The sequence below is a fragment of the Spermophilus citellus genome (assembly GCF_964194105.1).
Source record: "Spermophilus citellus genome assembly, chromosome: 9".
Taxonomy (NCBI): domain Eukaryota; kingdom Metazoa; phylum Chordata; class Mammalia; order Rodentia; family Sciuridae; genus Spermophilus; species Spermophilus citellus.
Genome location: NC_138191.1, coordinates 132,999,232 through 133,016,865, shown reverse-complemented (window position 1 = coordinate 133,016,865; position 17,634 = coordinate 132,999,232). Strand labels below are relative to the sequence as shown.

At 50.4% G+C, this 17,634-nt stretch overlaps 1 protein-coding gene across 3 annotated transcripts in view; it reads right to left on the bottom strand.

Annotated features, from left to right (window-relative positions):
- Positions 1 to 867: 867 nt before the first annotated feature.
- Positions 868 to 17,634, bottom strand: part of CLSTN1 (calsyntenin 1) — a 63,168-nt gene continuing 46,401 nt past the window's right edge. For 2 of the 3 annotated variants that reach the window (XM_081306806.1, XM_081306807.1), the window contains 15 exons: positions 17,184 to 17,392; positions 16,731 to 16,880; positions 16,438 to 16,623; positions 14,472 to 14,720; positions 13,971 to 14,092; positions 10,595 to 10,757; positions 7,531 to 7,587; positions 6,282 to 6,439; positions 5,893 to 6,041; positions 5,385 to 5,611; positions 4,730 to 4,900; positions 4,266 to 4,411; positions 3,339 to 3,474; positions 2,882 to 3,066; positions 868 to 2,483 (listed from right to left, as the gene is read on the bottom strand). In XM_081306806.1, coding sequence (XP_081162932.1) covers positions 2,283 to 2,483; positions 2,882 to 3,066; positions 3,339 to 3,474; positions 4,266 to 4,411; positions 4,730 to 4,900; positions 5,385 to 5,611; positions 5,893 to 6,041; positions 6,282 to 6,439; positions 7,531 to 7,587; positions 10,595 to 10,757; positions 13,971 to 14,092; positions 14,472 to 14,720; positions 16,438 to 16,623; positions 16,731 to 16,880; positions 17,184 to 17,392 — 2,509 coding nt within the window. In that variant the 3' untranslated portion in view covers positions 868 to 2,282. The remainder of the gene's footprint in view (positions 2,484 to 2,881; positions 3,067 to 3,338; positions 3,475 to 4,265; positions 4,412 to 4,729; positions 4,901 to 5,384; positions 5,612 to 5,892; positions 6,042 to 6,281; positions 6,440 to 7,530; positions 7,588 to 10,594; positions 10,758 to 13,970; positions 14,093 to 14,471; positions 14,721 to 16,437; positions 16,624 to 16,730; positions 16,881 to 17,183; positions 17,393 to 17,634) is intronic. The other variant, XM_081306808.1, reaches the window with a different exon arrangement.

Sequence of the window (17,634 nt, the reverse complement as noted above, 5' to 3'; positions counted from 1 at the left end):
CAGGGTCTCACTGAGTTGCTTAGCGCCTTACCATTGCTGAGGCTGGCTTTGAACTCACGATCCTCCTGTCTCAGCCTCCCGAGCCACTGGATTACAGGCGTGCACCACCACACCAGACTAGGACTTGGGCTTTTAGAAACCCACAGTGGGCTGGGGACAGAGCCTGATGGTAGAGCATGTGCTTAGCATGCATGAGACCCTGGGTTTAATCCTCAGCACTGCAAACAAAAACCTTTTTTTAAAATAAAAAAGCCCTGGTAATGCTGATGCATGAGCAGCCCACTCAGGACCTGCTGGGCTCACTGCTGATCTCTCAGAAGCCTCCCAAGACTCAGCAGAGCCAGCAGCGGCTGCCCCTCAGCAGCCCAGGTGCACAGCCTAAAAGGGATTCCAGGTGCCAGCTCTCTCCATTTTGAATAGCTGTTGTGCCACCAGAGTACCTGCCTCATCTGCAGTAGCTAGCGGGTCACACTTTTGTTCCCAACTAAATGCTGAAATTAATCAGGCCACCGCCTTCTTTGCAATAGGAAAAACCGCGCGTACGTCTGTGTGTTGTGTTATTTATTGAATCGAGTCTGGGTGCTCCATGGAGTGGGCTGCAGGCCTTGCACACCCTCAGCAGTTTCTGGGTGTATGGTCTGTGTGCCTGGTGAGAATATTTTCTATTTTTTTAAGTCATTTCATGTTTCTGTATGGGAAAGGCAAGTTCAATATCACTGTTGTGGGCTGAGTCTGTGTAACTGTTTGTCATGAGATAAAGGCAAGTTGAAAGAAATAAAAGCCTTTTTATGTTCTTACGTTCTCGGCTCAGAAAGAAACAAGGGAACACAGAGTGAAAACGAGGCAGAAAACAGACCCCACTCGGGCTGGAGTTAGAACCAGAACTTTATTGTAGTGTATACACTTTCTGACCTAGCATCAATATACACATCTGGGAGGGGACACCGCGGTGCTACAGACTGTATGAGGACGTCCCTCTCTGTGTTAGCATCTACCGTTGTCTAAACAGAGCAGCTACAGGGACTGGACGTGGAAGGGCGGCCACACAACAGCCCAGCCATCAGTGTCCTTAAAACTAGCAGTGAGGACACAGATAGCAAGCAGAACGACCCCAGGCTTACAGTCTGGCATCTGACATGTACACAAGAGCAAAGTGCTGTGTGGCTCTAGACCAAACTGCTTGCTGGCCTTCACCTTGCCCAGAGCAGAGCAGCAGGACCCCTGGCTCCTGGAGTGGGCTTCTGACCCTGACACAGCGGCATCCAGGGGCTGGGGTGGGGTAGATGCAGACTTTTGGAACATTCTAGAGTCTGTCTTGGAGCCTCAGGGTTTCCCTTCCTCCATTCTGAGTGCAGATCCCTCAGAGAACCGCTGCTGTCTCCAAACCAAGTGGTCCAATGATCTACACCATGGCCATCAGTGTGCATGACGCACAGAGCTTCCCCAGCCGGCAATGCACAGTTATGAAGCATCAGTTACAGCTGCACATGGGCCCGGGTGACGTCAAGGAAGCTGCTGGTCCTGGGGAATGCACAAGAGGCCGGGGACCCCATAGTTCCCACCCCCAGCACCATGCTAGAAGTGGGCAGAATCCCAAAGAAAAGACCTGGCTATTTCCATACTTCAAACACAAACCCCTGACCTGGGCCCAAGCAGCAAGCCACAGCCTACAGCCCCAGGCCCTGGCCAGAGTGCGCGGGCCTCCCCATCCTGGTTTCTTGAGGGGGAGGGAACAGGAGTCAGGGTCCCTCTACTTTATGTCCCAGTCCTGGACTACACTAGCACAAAGGACACAGAGAATCCCAATTTATTTACAAAATATTAAAAAGTCAGTTGATCATCTACATATTAGCCCATTCTGCCATTTTATACATGCACTAGGTTTGGAAAAAATAAAAACTTTTTTTTAAAAAGAAAAAATGGTTTCCAGGTGGGAAGGAGCGTTTCACCTCTGTCAGCTACAGTCCTTCACGGCAACTCTTCTGGAGGTGCGAGGTGGGCGTCTCACCGGCTGGCAAGGGCCTGTGGTGCTGTGGCCTCTGTGCTGGCAGGAGGCAGCAGGGAGGAAGGGCCAGCTCCTGGCTTAGGGGAGAGCGATCCAGCGGGGATGGGCAGAGGGCGGGAGCCTATAGTCCTACACACCAGGCACGGGCACGGAAGGACGATCAGCAACAGGGGGTCTGCAGACCTGCTGGCCAAAGTGACTTTGTACATCGAGGACCCACGGGCTGGGAGAGGGTGGCAGGTGTTCTGAGGCAGGGACGCAGGCACCCGGGGTGCATTCAGTAGCTGAGCGTGGAGTCGTCCCACTCCAGCTGCTGCTGCCGGTTGGCGTTCTGGCCGTCCCCAGGACCGCCCTCCTCCTCCTCACTGCTCTCCGACTCAGCGCTGGTGATGTCTTCCTCCTCCTCTCCATCCTCGCTCTCCTCTTCCTCCTCCTCTTCCTCTTCCTCCTCCTCACTGCTGTGCTGGTCCTCGTAGGTCTACAAAGAGAGAGGCATGAGTCTAGCTCATGGCCCAATCCCCAGCGTCCACCCTCCAGGAGCAGTAGCAGAAGGGAGACACCCCCAGTGAGAGAGACCGGCCAGAGAAAGAGGCCTGGGCATTGCTGAGTGGCCTCTCCCCCATAGAGCCAAGGCATGCAGAGCTCCAAGATGGGGGCACTGGGGTCCCTCAGTGGAGAACTGTCTCTGGGTAGAGCAGGAGGGAGCCCCAGCCTGGGGCCAGCTCTCTCTGCACTTACACTTACTAGGTGGTATGACCCTCAGGAAGGCCCCTCGAGCCTCAGCGTACCCCTCTGGATATGAGGACCCTAGCTCAGAGAGGCGTGCGGTTGCAAGGAGTAGGCATACAGACATGGAGGTGCCCGGTCTGCTCCTACCTCCATGGGGTTCACCGTGATGGTCAAGGCAGAGTCATCCCAGTCCATCTCATTCTCCTTCCCTGTGTCCTGGTCCCGCATGGTTCGCTGATGTGCAGCCCGGATCCGAAACACCCCCAGGATGATCATGAACACCAGGAAGCTGACGCAGACCACAATCACCACAGTGGCAGTGCTCGGGACAACTGTCGAAGGAGTGAAAGGACAAACAAGGCTTCAGAGAGGTCGCCCAGCTGGAGGGCCTTCCCAACCGTCCTCCTCAGCTCTCTGAGGTCGGGACACTCCACCTGACCCCCGGAGTCAGAAACACCGGAAATAGCTCTGCCCGGGTCACTGTGGCTATGGGAGGGCTCTCATTTCCTCAAGTGCGACAGGGAACAGCTAAGTGGGGCAGGGGTGTCCACTTGAGCCCTGTGTGACACTCAGTGTTTCCACCCATGTGCCTCCAGCATCCTACCTGCAAATGGGTGAGGATTGGCCAGGTTGTGGCCTGACAGGTCAACAAAGGACCGATGCTCTGGGTGAACAAACTGTGGCTGGGCGGCCATGTGGCTGGCGTGCTCCACAGGGTTGGCGGTGTGGATCACATTCACCTGCAATGGAGAGAAAGGATCACTGGGAGGGGCGTCCTGAGTGTGTCCAAGGGAAGAAATGGAGTGGCAGCTGGTATGAGCAGTGCTACTTAGAGTGACCTCTGGCCCTGCTGGAAGCCAACAGTGCCCCGTCCATGAGCAGGAAAAACAAAGAGCGAGCTCCTAGAGACCACTGTGACAGCCTGATGTCCACGTCCAAGAACAGCACTTCTCTAATGATCCCTGTTCAGTGCACTTCATCAAATAGCCCAGCCACAGAGCCAAGCAGCAGACCAGCCTCTGGGCCTCGCTACCCAGGGAAGCCTCAGCCCTGGGGTGTGTCCCTGCATCAGCCCAAGGACCCGAATTCACTCTCAACAGAGCCAGTGACCTAGAGTGACCTGGCACAGCTACAAAGATGCTTTAGTTCCCCAGCTGCTGTTCTTTCCAAAAGAGTGTCCTCATGTCTCACATCAAAACCTGACACAGCGATCTCATCCCTCCCTGCACCTTCTCTGCCACTTGCTCTCTATCACCTCCCCACAGAGCTTCTCAGCTCTGACTCAGGCTGCAGCAGCGGGTGGAAGGGAGCAGCAGCTTGACTCAACCACAGCGCCTCCAGCTCAACCCATCAGGACAGGCCGCACAGGTCCACCCAGTAGGCCCAGGCTGGAGAAGGCTGCTGCTCCTGGGATGAGCCTCTTGCTGCCATGACTGTGCTAAGGACTGGCATCTGCCAACATCAGGGCCAAGACACAGGGCCCTCCGTCACCACCAGAGCCAGCTCTTCTGGGTAGGAGCCCTATACGCACCTCCACCTTAAATTCATTGCTGAGGTAGCGGCCATTTAGCTCAGAGCAGATGAGCTTGAACTTCCGGTCGAGCAGTGACCTGGTATGCCAGTTCCGGTAGCGCAGCAGGTGCAAAATCTCTTCGTAGCTGGCCATGGTGTCCACACCTGCAGGGTCAGCGTTGAGAAGAGTGTCAGGTGGCTCGAGTTAGGAAACTGGGTGGGGCCAGAGCCAGGGCCCCAGTGGCTAAAGTCAGCACCTGGGCTGCTGAGTCAGCAGCCACATATTTGTGGCTTTCCAATTAGGAGACAAAGGCAGATCATGCGGGGCATTTAAGGGGCATGTGCTAGCTAGCCCCATGTAAGTTAGTGCTGTGTGTCCCCTTCCTGTGCAGAGGGGGCCAGTATGCAGCAGTGCTGGCTCTCCTCGTGTTTGAAGATGGTGGGAGCCAGGTGGCCAAGGCTTTCACAGTCCACCTCTCTCACCTGTGAAGACCATGCCCAGGTCAGAGCGGCTCACTTCGATGCCCTTCTGCTGCAGGCGGGCTGTGTCCACCTCCAGGCTCTCCTGCTCCGGGTTCAGTTCCTCTCCCTCCACCGTGACCTCACAGGTGTCCAGGTCATGCACGATCTCCTCAGACACCAGGGACTCTTGAACTGCAGAAATGGCCCAACCAGAAGTCACCAAGCTGTGGGGCCCAGCAAGGCTGGCCACCCCCTGATGGACAGCCAGCTCACAAACCCCTTTTAAGGACCAGCAATAGAGGTAAGGAAGAGTCACCTTTAAGAACTGGGGGCTGCTGAGGGTGTGGTTCAGTGGTAGAGTGGGTGCTTATTAGCACACATAGGGTCCTGGGTTTGATCCCAGTGCAAAAAAAATACACAAACAGAACAAATGAAGGTACTTCATGAATCCTGGGCAACAACAGCGGGAACACTGTCCGCCTAGGGACTGAGCCTAAAGACACATCTCAGAGCCGCACATCAGTCAGAGAAAGAGGAAAGGACCCTGAGTGGGTTTCCAAAGAGCACAATGACACCAGGCAAGTCAGAAGCCCTCCCAGGCAGAGCCCCCCAAACCCCAGAGGGAGAGCGGGGGGCATGTGCACAGCAGCAAGGTGAGGAGGCTGCCTGTGCCTACCTGTGGGGTCCTCAGGGCCATCCCCCTCGGGCTCCACTTCTCGTGTGATTGTGCTGATGATTCGAAGCTCAGGGAACAGGAAAACCCCTTCTGAGCCCTCAAACTCAGAAGCCGCTCGGGCAAAGCGGTGGACACCACTCAGGCTGATCCTGGGCTCTTCCGGCTGCAAAACCATGACGTAGCCTTCGACTGGGGGGATCGCAATGCAGGGTGCCTCATTAAAACACCTACCAGCAAGAAACAGGAGGCAGTCAGGGCTCTGAAGGCCACCTGGGAATCCTCAGGCTGGTGGAGGGGGACTGCACGGGTCCCCACTACCTTGGGGACAGAGAATGATGGCCCCTCCACAAACCACAGCCATCAGCAGACCTCCCACCCAACCACGTGGGAGTGTGGTGCTGGCCTTTCCTCACAGAAGGGAGGCCCGGGCATCTTACAACCTAAGCACACATTTCCTCTCAACTGTCACTGAGTAAAAATGAGCTCATTTCTAGAAATCAGGACATACTTGACTGTGCTGGTGATTCTGAGTCTGCGGATGCCTGGCGTGGGGAACTGCCGTGAGTTCAGGTAGGAGACGTGCTGCAGAGCTTTATCCAGCTCCGAGATGTCGTCTCCTTCCAAGGTCAAGGCTGACTGGCTGGGGTTTACTTGGATCTGAAATCACAGCAAAGGGATAGAAGAGGAATGAGGCTCTGATGCTGCTGCTGAGGCCCTGGCTGCTCTGGCAGAGGATTAGCCTGGATTTATTTGAACGGGTGACTTGAAAAGCTCGTATAATTCCAGGTAACAACTCAGGTGCAAACGTCATCATCCCAGAGTTCTGCCTGTTCCACTGGGCTCTCCATTGTGCCTGAGGGGCCCATGAATGTGGGCCAGGTGGCCGCCCAGTGTTACCTGCACGCCTCTGCCGACATCTTCAGGGACCTGTAGGTCTAGCCCCTCTTTGCAGGTATACAGACAGTCAATCACCTTCTTATCTGCGAGTTTCCCAGAACGTACCGTTAGCCCAGCCAGGTTACCTCGGAAAAACTGGGTCATGTGTAAGTCGCCACCTTTGGAACAGGGGGGAGAAGAAAGAAGTCAGGCATGTATGTCCCTGGAGCTCCTGGTTAATTTCTCAATGCAGTGTTACCGGTGGTGGCAGCTCGATGGATGGACATGCAGGTTAGTTCTGACCAAATCCTGTTAGCCTTGCCATCTACATGGAAGCGCAATGAAGAAATTAAATTGTTTGTGATCATGCATGTGGCCTGGAGAAGAGAGGAGCTGGGGGTCCCTCACCCCAAGCCAGGAACTAAGAGGCCCCATCAGAGTCCCCAAACACACAGCCTCTCCCTGGCGATGGTGGCCTACCCTGCATGCACCACCAGGGTGCCCGGCAACACTCCCTACCAGTACCAGCCCCTGCCTGCTGTCAGCTGAGCGCTCTGGGGGCTGCTTCCTCTAACTAGGAATACACTCGAGCAGGGGAGGAACACAGGGACGCTTGAAGCCATACCCTGCCCCAGGCCTGTGGAGGCCCTTCAGGGAGCCACCGTCCTCCCTGTCATTCCTGTCTCCTACTTCTGCAGATATCCAGGAAGCAGAGACGTGACCAGGAAAAGAAAAACCCACCAAATGGTCCCTGATGGACTAGAACAAAGAGCCAAAATCTACACCAGCCTTGAAGTGACGGAGAAGAGACAGACCTTCATGGGTCTTGTCTGACAAAGACACTGGGCATGGCAAGCCATCACTAGGGATTGAGATTTCTAAGAAATAGTTATTTGAGCTTCAGTACCGAACAGGAAAGAAAGTCTAGAAGAGTCTTTTCCTGTCTTGTGGCTCAGCCGCCTGAGTACCACGCGGTGGCCTCCCAAACCCAGCCTGGAGATTCAGCAGGGATCCCTGTGCAGCAGGACCAAGATAAACTTGATGAGAACTAAAAGCCTATGAGTGCATTGAGGGAATGAGTCCCGTGCCGTCCCTTCCATGGGAATCATGAGGCAGGGTGGGGGTGGGGAGCACAATGCAGTGAAGCTGCTGGGAGGGCAGCCAGAACCAAAATGCAACTTGCGTGTTTCATGCGACACGTGGAATGAATCAATGTCTCATCTTTAAATGAAACAAAACAGTGAACTGTAGGGGGGAAAAATCCAGCAACCTGCAGAGGCCATAGTCACAGGCTCAGTCTCATTGTCATTTTCAACTCCTGAATACTCTGTAGAAAAGCAAGACAGACAACAGAAAAGGACCCACAGGTTAGGCTCTTCACAGTGGATGGCGAAAATCAGTTTTGAAGCATCCAAATACAAAACCCAAAGAGAAAACCCCTCCTCAGCCCTCTGCAGGCTTCCACCTGGGTGCGAGTGGACACTCCATCACCCGTCCCCAGACGCCAGGTCCACACCCCTCACTCTTCTTCTTCTATTCTGTCTTCCCGTATCCTCCCTGTTGCAACACGAAATAGATTTAAATATGAAGAATAAAAGCACAGACATGGAATTCACAGATCCCATCATCCTGAGCCACAAGGAGGGCACCCAAGGAGAGGAGCATCGAGGCAGCGCTGCACTGCTGTGACCTGCCACCCTACGCGAGCTCTGCCCTGCTCCCAAATAGCGACAGTCTCTGTGCAGACACAGTGGGACAGCACACACAAGGGTCCAAGGCCTGGTGCATGGTAAACACACATCTGTGCTTTTTGGAATCTCCAAACAGGTTCGCATCTGTCTGGACTTTCAAGCAACAAAGACATTTGTAAGCACTTTCTTGGAGGAGAGGTTGAGGAACTCACCCAGAGAAGCACAAGCTATGGTGAGCCTGGGTTACACACCAGCCACTGCTGCCACAGACATGGATTAGGGCTGAGTATAAGGCCTGGCAGGGCGGGGCGCTCGCCCCCCAGCTGAGTGTGTGACCAATGCTCTCAGGACAGCTTTTGGGGAGCAGGGCTGCTCTGGACACTGGTCTCTGTAGTCTACTGAGGCACCTCTGTGCAGCAGGGGGGAGAGGTGTCAGGTGCCAGGCTAGACCTGTGCTCAGATGAAGCCCTCTGCAGCCTCCACATGCAACACAGGGCCCCTGTGATGCACCCTTACAGGTGACACTGCCTCCTGGAGATGCAGCTGCTGCCCCAGGCCCAGCTTTCTCCACAGTGAACTATCAAGGAAAGCATTTCCTACCCACCAAAAGGAGAAAGGACACCCTCCTTCTTGTTAACCAACTTTGTAGGATTTGAGCGAGTTTGGTTTGGGAATTTAAGTGAATGTTCAACTAAGGATGCCGAGATGGGCAAGGTAAAAAGAGAGGATAAAAAGTCATCAGAGATACCATGACACGAACAGGAGCCAAAGGCAGCAGCGCGGGCTGGTGCTTCATGTTAACCACAGCAACTAAGCTCCCGGGAGAGAAGTCCCATCTAGGTTCACACCTGTGATTTTACTCTTAGTTTTAAAAATATCATTCAGGAGTTATTGTTTAATCTAGGAAGCACTGAACTGAAAAGTCTAAATATATCAATTTTAAAAATGCTTCATAATTTATTTCTCATTCCTTGGTCTCTCACTGCACTTCCTCATGGTTGGCTGTCACCAAAATTAAGGGATCTGCTTGAAGAGGCACATGCCAATTCACTGCCTTACTATTCTTCACTTTAAAGAACCTGCAAGAAAATTATGAACTCTGCATTCTCCTAAGTATATCTGGCCAGGCATGTTAACTCACACCTGTACTCCCAGCAACTCAGGAGGCTGAGGCAGGAGGATCACAAGTTCAAGGTCAGTCTTAGCAACTTAACAAGACCTTGTCTCAAAAAAAAAAAAAAAAGAAAGAAATCTGTCTTGTGAATTAGGCTCCCCCCCCCCCCCATAAGTTCCTAACCCCAGTCAACCTATTGATTTTTTAGAGGGAAAAAATATTCAAAGGTCTGTTCAGGGAGCACATGCAGTGATGCTTATTTATTTGTTTGTTTGTTTATTTATTAGTTGTAGTTGGACACAATACCTTTATTCTATTTATTTATTTATTTATATGTGGTGCTGAGGATGGAACCCAGGGCCTCACACATGCTAGGCGAGTGCTCTACTGCTGAGCCACAACCCCAGCCCCCCCCATGTAGTGATGTTGATGCCCTGAAATGAAAAGAAATGGAGTCAAGCGGGGCACACGAACCCCCAGGGGAGACTGAGGGGTCCATGAACTTGAGTAGAAAAAGTTAAGGCTTATTTCCACTAACTTTTGACATGTGGCATTTCCCTTGGTTATAAATGTAGGCTACATACCACACCAGTTTTAGCAAGAACTGCAATTTGTCATCAATAAAAATCACTGATATTTTCATATCATGCCACAGCAGTTGCAGATATCAAAGTATGGTCACAAAGCGCTTCAACTTTGAACTACGGGTCCTGCCACTAAGGCTTACTCTCCACAGGTTACTAGAGCACCATGGGCAAAACGTTCACCTCTAATTCCTCAGCACATCGGCTGTTATTTCAGGTAAGCTGGTTCTCTCGATTTCACAGGGGCTTAGGGACCGAGTGCTGTAGACTAGAGGCCCACAGGCGTCAGCAAAAGCAAAGGCTCAGCTTCATAGGAGATGCTCAAAGGCCCAGGTCCGGCGGGTCAGAGCACAGGCTGAGGGCATTAGCTGCCCAGTTTGCATCTTGGCTCCGTGGTTACCCACTGGCTAATCCTGGGCTGAGCCTCTGTTTCTTTAGCTACAAAGCAGACCCTAAGGATTACTAGAGGTAGCAGATAACGGAGCTCCACACCAGAAGAGCAGTTCCCTGACCAGGTTCCTACCAGCCTGTCAAACGCTCAGAACTTGGCAGAGTCCCTCAGCCCAGAGATTTCCGAGTCCTCTATGTTGTCTGTGCCTGACTGCTGGCTGTTGCTCCTTTGTTCTTGTAACTTCAGTGAGAAGATGATTTGTAAAGCAATCCCACAACCACACACTCCCTCCGTGCTGCTCCCTCCCAGTGAACGGGAGGGTGATGGAGTGTGCGGGCTCACAGTCACCTTTACGGAGTACCTCAGACGGGCTGTGCTGTAGCATGACACAGCAGTGTCCCCAGAAAGGCTACGCACAGGAGGAGGAGGGGAAGATAAAGGAAATGAGAAACCAGGGTCCGGGTGTAAGAAGCTGTAAGAGCCCGCTCCCACCAGCGCAGCACAGAGGCACGATCCCACGATCCCACGTCTGGGCCTGGGGAGCACTGCCTTACCTTGCCAGCAAGCCCCGACCACAAGCTGCGTCTCTATCTTGGACGGATGGAGCGGGTAATCCTCGGTCACAGAGAAGGGCTCGTGAGAGACACCATCCACGTAGAGAGCCACGCTCGGGAACTCCACGTTGAGGACAAAGTGGTGCCACTCCTCATCACACACCTACCAGAAGCCAAGAAGCACAAGCTGTCAACCTGCCCTCTTGTCCATAGCTGTGGACAGAGCAGCACAGCGGGGTAAGGAGTGAAGACAGGCTGCCCCAACAAGAGAAGGACTTAGAAGTCTAGTGACGAGGGCTGGGGCTGGGGCTCAGTGGCAGAGCACTTGCCTGGGACTTGTAAGGCCCTGGGTTCAATCCTCATCACCACATAAAAATAAATGAAAGATATTGTATCCATCTACAACTAAAAATGATTTCTTAAAAAGTTTAGTGATGAAGTGTTCTTCAAATGTCACCAACAGGGACAGAGCATCATCTCTAGGGTACTTCCCTCTCCTTGGGGCACAGGCCCCGGACAGGGGAGCTGCCCAGCCCCCCTCTGCCTGCAACCTATAGTCCTCCTGCCTCAGATGCCTGAGTCCCTGGATTACAGACATGTGCCGTCACACCCGGCCTGCCTCGGATTTCTTGAAAATTATTCAGCTGTTTCTGAGGAGGTTGACAAAAACTAACAGTGAAAGGGGGCAACAATGAAGCAAGACTGACCGGGAGCTGGCCACGGCCAGAGGGTTTGCAGGGTTGCTCTGTATGCTAATCTGTCTGCTTTTACATGTCTAAAATTTTTCATGATTAATTTTTTAAAAATATGTAATCAAAAGAAACTAAACATGAAACACAAATTATGATTACTATAACAGAAACATGCCTAAAATATCTATTTATGTGAAAAAAGTATTTTTTCCAGATTATACCTTTCTTTAGTTTCTTAGAAAACATAACAGTAAAAGCTTCTGAAAAAAATATAATTATTTATGTAAATAACAATTACACCAGGAAGAGGTGAATTCACCAACTGAACACCCCCTCCACAGTCACACACTCTTCCTCACTCAAGTTTCTGAATGCTCTTTTTTTTTTTTTTTTTTTTTTTTTAGGTAGTGCTGGGATTTGAACCCAGGGCCTTGTGCATGCTACGCAAGCACTCTACCAACTGAGCCCTTAGTCAGTGCTGCTTAGGTGGCCTTGTCCTCACTCAAGCTTCTCTATTCTTATCTTGCAGTTCTTTTAGACGACATTATATTTGAGCAACCACAGGTGCGTCTAACCAGGCCAGCCTTTGCCCATGAACTCCAGGAGCTAAATAAAATCAAGCTAGGACAATAGGGACTGGCCAAAGATTCCCTTCTTGTCCAGTCCTGAATCAAGAGAAGAAACGGTCAGCTCTGATTCTGAGAAGGCTCTCTCAGATGACAGTGTTCTCTCATTTCCTGTAACACGTGGATTTTTGTGTATGTAATATTTGCTTTTTATCACAGCAACTATTGGAAAATTAGCTTTGCAGAGAAACAACATCATCAAAAGGAATGGGATATGATCTAATGTCAAAACTGTTTACCACTCAAGCTAGTGGCTCAGGCGGATTTGACAGATGTCAAAATTGCTTGAAAGTTTAACACATGCTGTGGTGCCAAAACTGCTGAATGGCCACCGAACAGCTCTGTCACCCTGGGGATCCTCAGCATGATCTGGGAGCCTAGGCCTTAAATAATGAACGAGTGAACAAATACAAGTATCTCAATCCAATTTTTCAGCAAGTGCTCCTTATCTAACAGTATGTTGAATTTAAAATGTGCAATTTTTATATCAATATTATACATATAAATACACACATGGAAAAAACTTGAGGCTTTCAGTGAAAAGGAGTTAAAGAGATTTAATTTACTATCCTTTTAACCACAGACACAGAAATAAAATCATAAATATATTCTGACTAGGGCTGGGGTTGTGGCTCAGTGGTAGAGAGCTTGCCTAACATGTGTGAGGTCCTGGGTTCGATCCTCAGCACCACAAATAAATAAAGTTAAAAATCCATTTATATATAATAAAAAATATTATATATACATATATATATGTATGTATTTTTTTTCTATTTACACCAGCCACGTGCAAGGCTGCAGTAGCTAGTTTCTCTTAAAAATTGCAATTAAGATGCCAAAAACATAATATTGGAGAAAAGACAGCCTTTTTAACAAATGGTGCTGAGGAAACTGGTTACCATATGTGGAAGAAACAGACTACTCCTTTATTTCTCACCCTGCACAAAAATCAACTCAAAATGGATCGAAGACCTAGGAATTAGACCAGAAACCATGCAACTCCAAGAAGGAAATGGAGGGTCAACACCCCAATGTGGGCACAGGCAATGACTTTTTCAGTAAGACGCCTAAAGCTCAGGAAATAATGCCGAGAGTTAACATGTGGGAAAGGCATCAAATGAAAAAGCTTCCCCACAGCAAAGGAAACAAGAATTCGAAGAGAGAACCGGCAGAAAGGCGGAACGTCTTTGCTAATTACTCTCCTGGCAAAGGATTAATACCTAGAATCTATTCAAAAAAAAAAAAAAACTTAACACCAAATAACAACCTAATTAATAAATGGGCAAATGAATTAAACAGACACTTCTCAAATGAAGAAACACAAATGGGCAACAAATAAATGAAAAAATGTTCAACATCATTAGCAATTAGGGAAATGCAAATCAAAACTACACTGAAACTTCATCTCATACCAGTCAGAATGGTGGTCATCAAGAATACAAATAATAATAAATTCTGGAGAGATCACAGAGAAAAAGGCACACTTTTACACTGTTGGTGGGACTATAAACTAGTACAACCACTACGGAAATCACTATGAAGGTTCCTCAAAAGACTAGGCATGGAATCCTATGACCCAGCTATTTCCATTCCTTGGTATTTATCCTGAAAAATTAGTCATCTTACTACAGTGACACATGTTTACAGCAGATAAAGACAATGTGGTGTATGTACACAATGGAGTTTTATTCAGTCATAAGGAAAAATGAAATTATGTCATTTGAAGGAAAATAGAGGGAACTTGAGACCATTATGTTAAACTCAGAAGGTCAAGGGTCATATATTCTCTCTCCTATGTGAAAGCTGAAGGAGAGAAAGGAAAAAATAGGGGGGTGGGTCTCATGAAAATTGAAGGGAGAACAGTAGGGTAGAGGAAAGGGGGAGGGAGACAGAGAGGGAGGGAGAAAGTACTGGGGAGTAATTTTGACCAAATTACATGGTTATATTATGTACATGTAGGAATATGTAACAACAAATGCCATTATATACAACTATACCACAACAATAAAAAATGTGGAAAGAGAAAAAAATGTAATTGATGAGTCTTTCTTTGCTCACCTGATTCAACTTCCAGTGAAATTCTGCAGGTTTATACTTCCTCTCCTCAGCAGGATCCTGGCGGAGGAGGAAAACCAGCCGGCACCCATGGACATACAGGGAATAATGGTGTCGGTTCATATCTGCAAGACAGTTTCTTTGGGTAAAATGCCAACTTAAGATCCTCGAGAGGAACCACAGCTGTTTCTTTAATTTATTCTGAAGACACAACTTTATCTGCATAAATGAACCCTCCAGATGGGCCATGGAGGGTTTAGGAACAATTACACTCAGGCGTCACTGAGCAACTGTGCCCATGGTAACTGCTGATGATAATCCACCGAGCAAAACTAATGAAGCCCTAAATGCTGACAGGGTCTCTAGAGGACAAAGTGCCCCTGGCACAAAGGGTGTCCGTAGACCGACCAGCTCGCCTGAGGCTCTGGGAAGGAAGGGCACCCGCCTCCAGAGGCCACCCCCCAGACCCTGGACAGCAGCAGTGTCTTCAGAAAAGAAACCTACCTGTTTTGTCTGAACTGCAAAGAATCGTCTCCTTCCTCCTGCCAAAAGGCCCGTGCCTCATCCACACGGAGATGGTGAAGGGCTCTCTGGGGCTCAGAGAAACAAGGCCGTCAGGGACCCTGACTGCCTGGGTGCCGTTGAACTCAAACACCTGGTCGCTGTCGTGGCCGTTGTCCGTGGGGAGGCCCATGGTCCAGTTCACTGAGCTGCTGGGGGCAGGGAGCAACTCGGCAGTGCCAGTGGCAGCCCCTAAAACCACACCACACTGACCGTCAGTTCAGCATATGCCCACAGCTCCAGGGGGCCAAGCCACTCCAAGAAGCTGGCTTCATCTGCTGCTGGACGACTTGCTGGTCCTGGTTTACTCTTCTTCACAAATGAAGGACTGTTAATTACCCACCCAAGTACGCACAGCAATTGGGTATCAGCATTAGAGAGGCCTCCTTGAAGAGTGCACACACGCAATCAGCTCTGCTAAGAACGAGGCCTGCCATGCACACAACACACCAACACACCCACACACCCCCCACGCCCCCGCCCACCCCTCCAGTTTCTTCTACAGCCTGATTTTAAACAGGTAGGCTGCTGTCACTTAGCCCCTCTCTCTGGGGACACCGAGGCTGTTTCCAATTCCTTCCCATCATCAGCCTCTCCTTGATGAGCATCTGTGTGGCCCCATGATTATGCTCCAAGGGTAAATTCCAGAAATGGAATTACCAAGTCAAAGAATAGGAAATGATTCTACAACTGTCGTCATGTATTGCCAAGGTCAGGTGTTTTTTTTCTTTTCTTTTCTTTTGGGTGCTGGGGATGGAGAGCAAGGCCTCACACAAGCTAAGCATGTACTGTGCTACTGTGGTTTTCCCCAAAATTTTCTTTTAAGTTTGTGTACTGAAAAAGATCTTTCACACTCTCTTGGTTGCTTGGTCCTTGACCCCTGTGTGGTTGGTCTGGATTGGCCTAGTCTTTTGAGTAACCAGAGATCTCAATGCAAATCCCAGTTATGCTACTTCCTGAAACGTGTCACTGGACGAGCTACTTAACCTCCCTTGGTCTCAATTGATTCCTCCGTAAAAACAGTCAATGCCGCCTACTCAGTGGGCCTATTGGGAAGGCTAAGTTAAAACCACATGAAGTACCTAGCATAGGGAAAAACGAATGCCTGAATTTAAAAATCCTTCCTATTCTGCCTTTCAGCTGTTCTACTAAGAAGATGTGGATTTAATACCACAAGAAACAGTGGCATTAGGAGAAAGGAAACAAGTTTTGCATGCTGTGCAGATATGCAGAGTTTGACATGTAAAATGTCTCCAGCCTCTTAGTCTACAACCACCCAAGTACATGACTGTGAACATTTGGGCTCAGAGACACGAACACCTGTGTCCTCCTCACAGGCATGCCGGCAGAGTGTAATTCTCTCCTTCCACTTTTTACCATTTAACAATTCTGATACTTTGGTTTTGCTTTTTTGTTGTTTGTTTTGAGATAGGGCCTAAGTTGTCCAGGCTGATCTGATCCTCCTGCCTCAGCCTTGGGGGTCCCTGGGATTATAGATGAGACCACCAAACCTTGTTTTGAGACTACAATTTGCTTTATTGCCCAGGATGGCCTTGAATTCTGGGGCTCAAGGGATCCTTCTGCCTCAACCTCCTGAGTGACTGGAACCACAGCATGCTACCAGGTCTGGCTCATTCCTGTGTCACCCTTATTTGGATGACTCAATGATGTTACTATCTTCAACTCCGTGGTTCTTAGATGCACGCACACCTAGCATCCTGGATGGACTTCTAGGGCTTATGCACTCCCTGGAGCCCATCCGGGGTGAACATCATCCAGCAAGGTAGCAAAAGCCATTTTGGAAGCTAATCTGTTCCCCTCATCACTATCCCACAACACACAAGGGTTCTGCTGCAGCGTTTTTCACCCTCCCTGGGGAAGGACAGCTTGGGGACACAGGCCTCCTTACCACAGAGCCGGTGAAGGGACTTCTCAGAGTAGGTGTCTCGGTCGCAGCCCTTGCCGATATGGCTGGTCTCCAGCTCCACAGTGGCCTGCACAGAGGCAACCGGCGCGGCACACGTCTCCAGGTGGATGTTCGGGAACACAGCCAAGGTGCCCGTGCCAGGCTCGTACTCCACCCGGTCACTCCAGCCTGGGTGACCATTGGTGAGGGAGGAAAGAAGGGAAACACATACTTAGGATCCCGCGGAACCCAGGTTTCCAGAACAGGACTGAGGGTGAGGGGAGACTGCTGCTCACCTTGCCACCCAGGGGTGCAGGTGGGCTTGATGCTGATCTTCACCAGAGCATCTTCCGTGGCTCTTTTCTTCCCACAATCATAGGCTGTGACGGTCAGCTTATACTGACGCTCCTTGCCGTAGTTGAGCTTCTCTGTGTTTTTTATATAACCTGGCAGTGGAGAAAGAACAACAGAGAACCATCATCACCCTGGTCCACATCCTCGAATAAAACACGAATGGCAAGTGCATTAAGCCACCAAGGCCAATCCAGGAAGAAGCTCAGGCTGGAAACCACTGACCTGCAGTCTGTCCTGCCTGGCTGCAAGCAACATCCACCAGCAGCATTACAAAAGGGCTGAGACCAAGGTTGCCAGGACAGAGTAAAAGTGGAGGCTGAGGCACAGCGGTTACAGGCTGGCGGATCATGAGGCCACTTGGCCGGGGCCCTGCTCTGGGCAGCCCCTATGCTCACCATCCTTGTCCACGGTGAATGGCACATCCGGGGTGACGATCTCATAGCTGCAGATCTGGCTGAACTGCGGGGAGCAGTCTGCGTCCACGGCCTCCACCCTCAGGATGCTGTCGTACTGCTTCCCCTCCGTGGCCGTGGCTTTGTAGGACTTCTCCTTGAACACGGGCGCGTACTCATTCACATCGTTCACCTGAATGTGGACAGTTGCTCTGGACAAAGGGGGGGGAAAGCTGGGTTTTGGGGTTTTGTTCTGTTTTTTACCAAAAGGTTACCAATCCTGCCCCCCTTTTTTTGTGGCACAGGGGATTGAACCAGGGGCACTCTACCACTGAGGCACCTCCCCAGCCCGGGCCTTGTTTCTTTAACAGAGTATTTGGTGGGATAAAATTACTCATTCATTTATTTTTCAGAACCTGCTACGGTGCATGGTGGGCTCTGGCTAGGAGCTGTG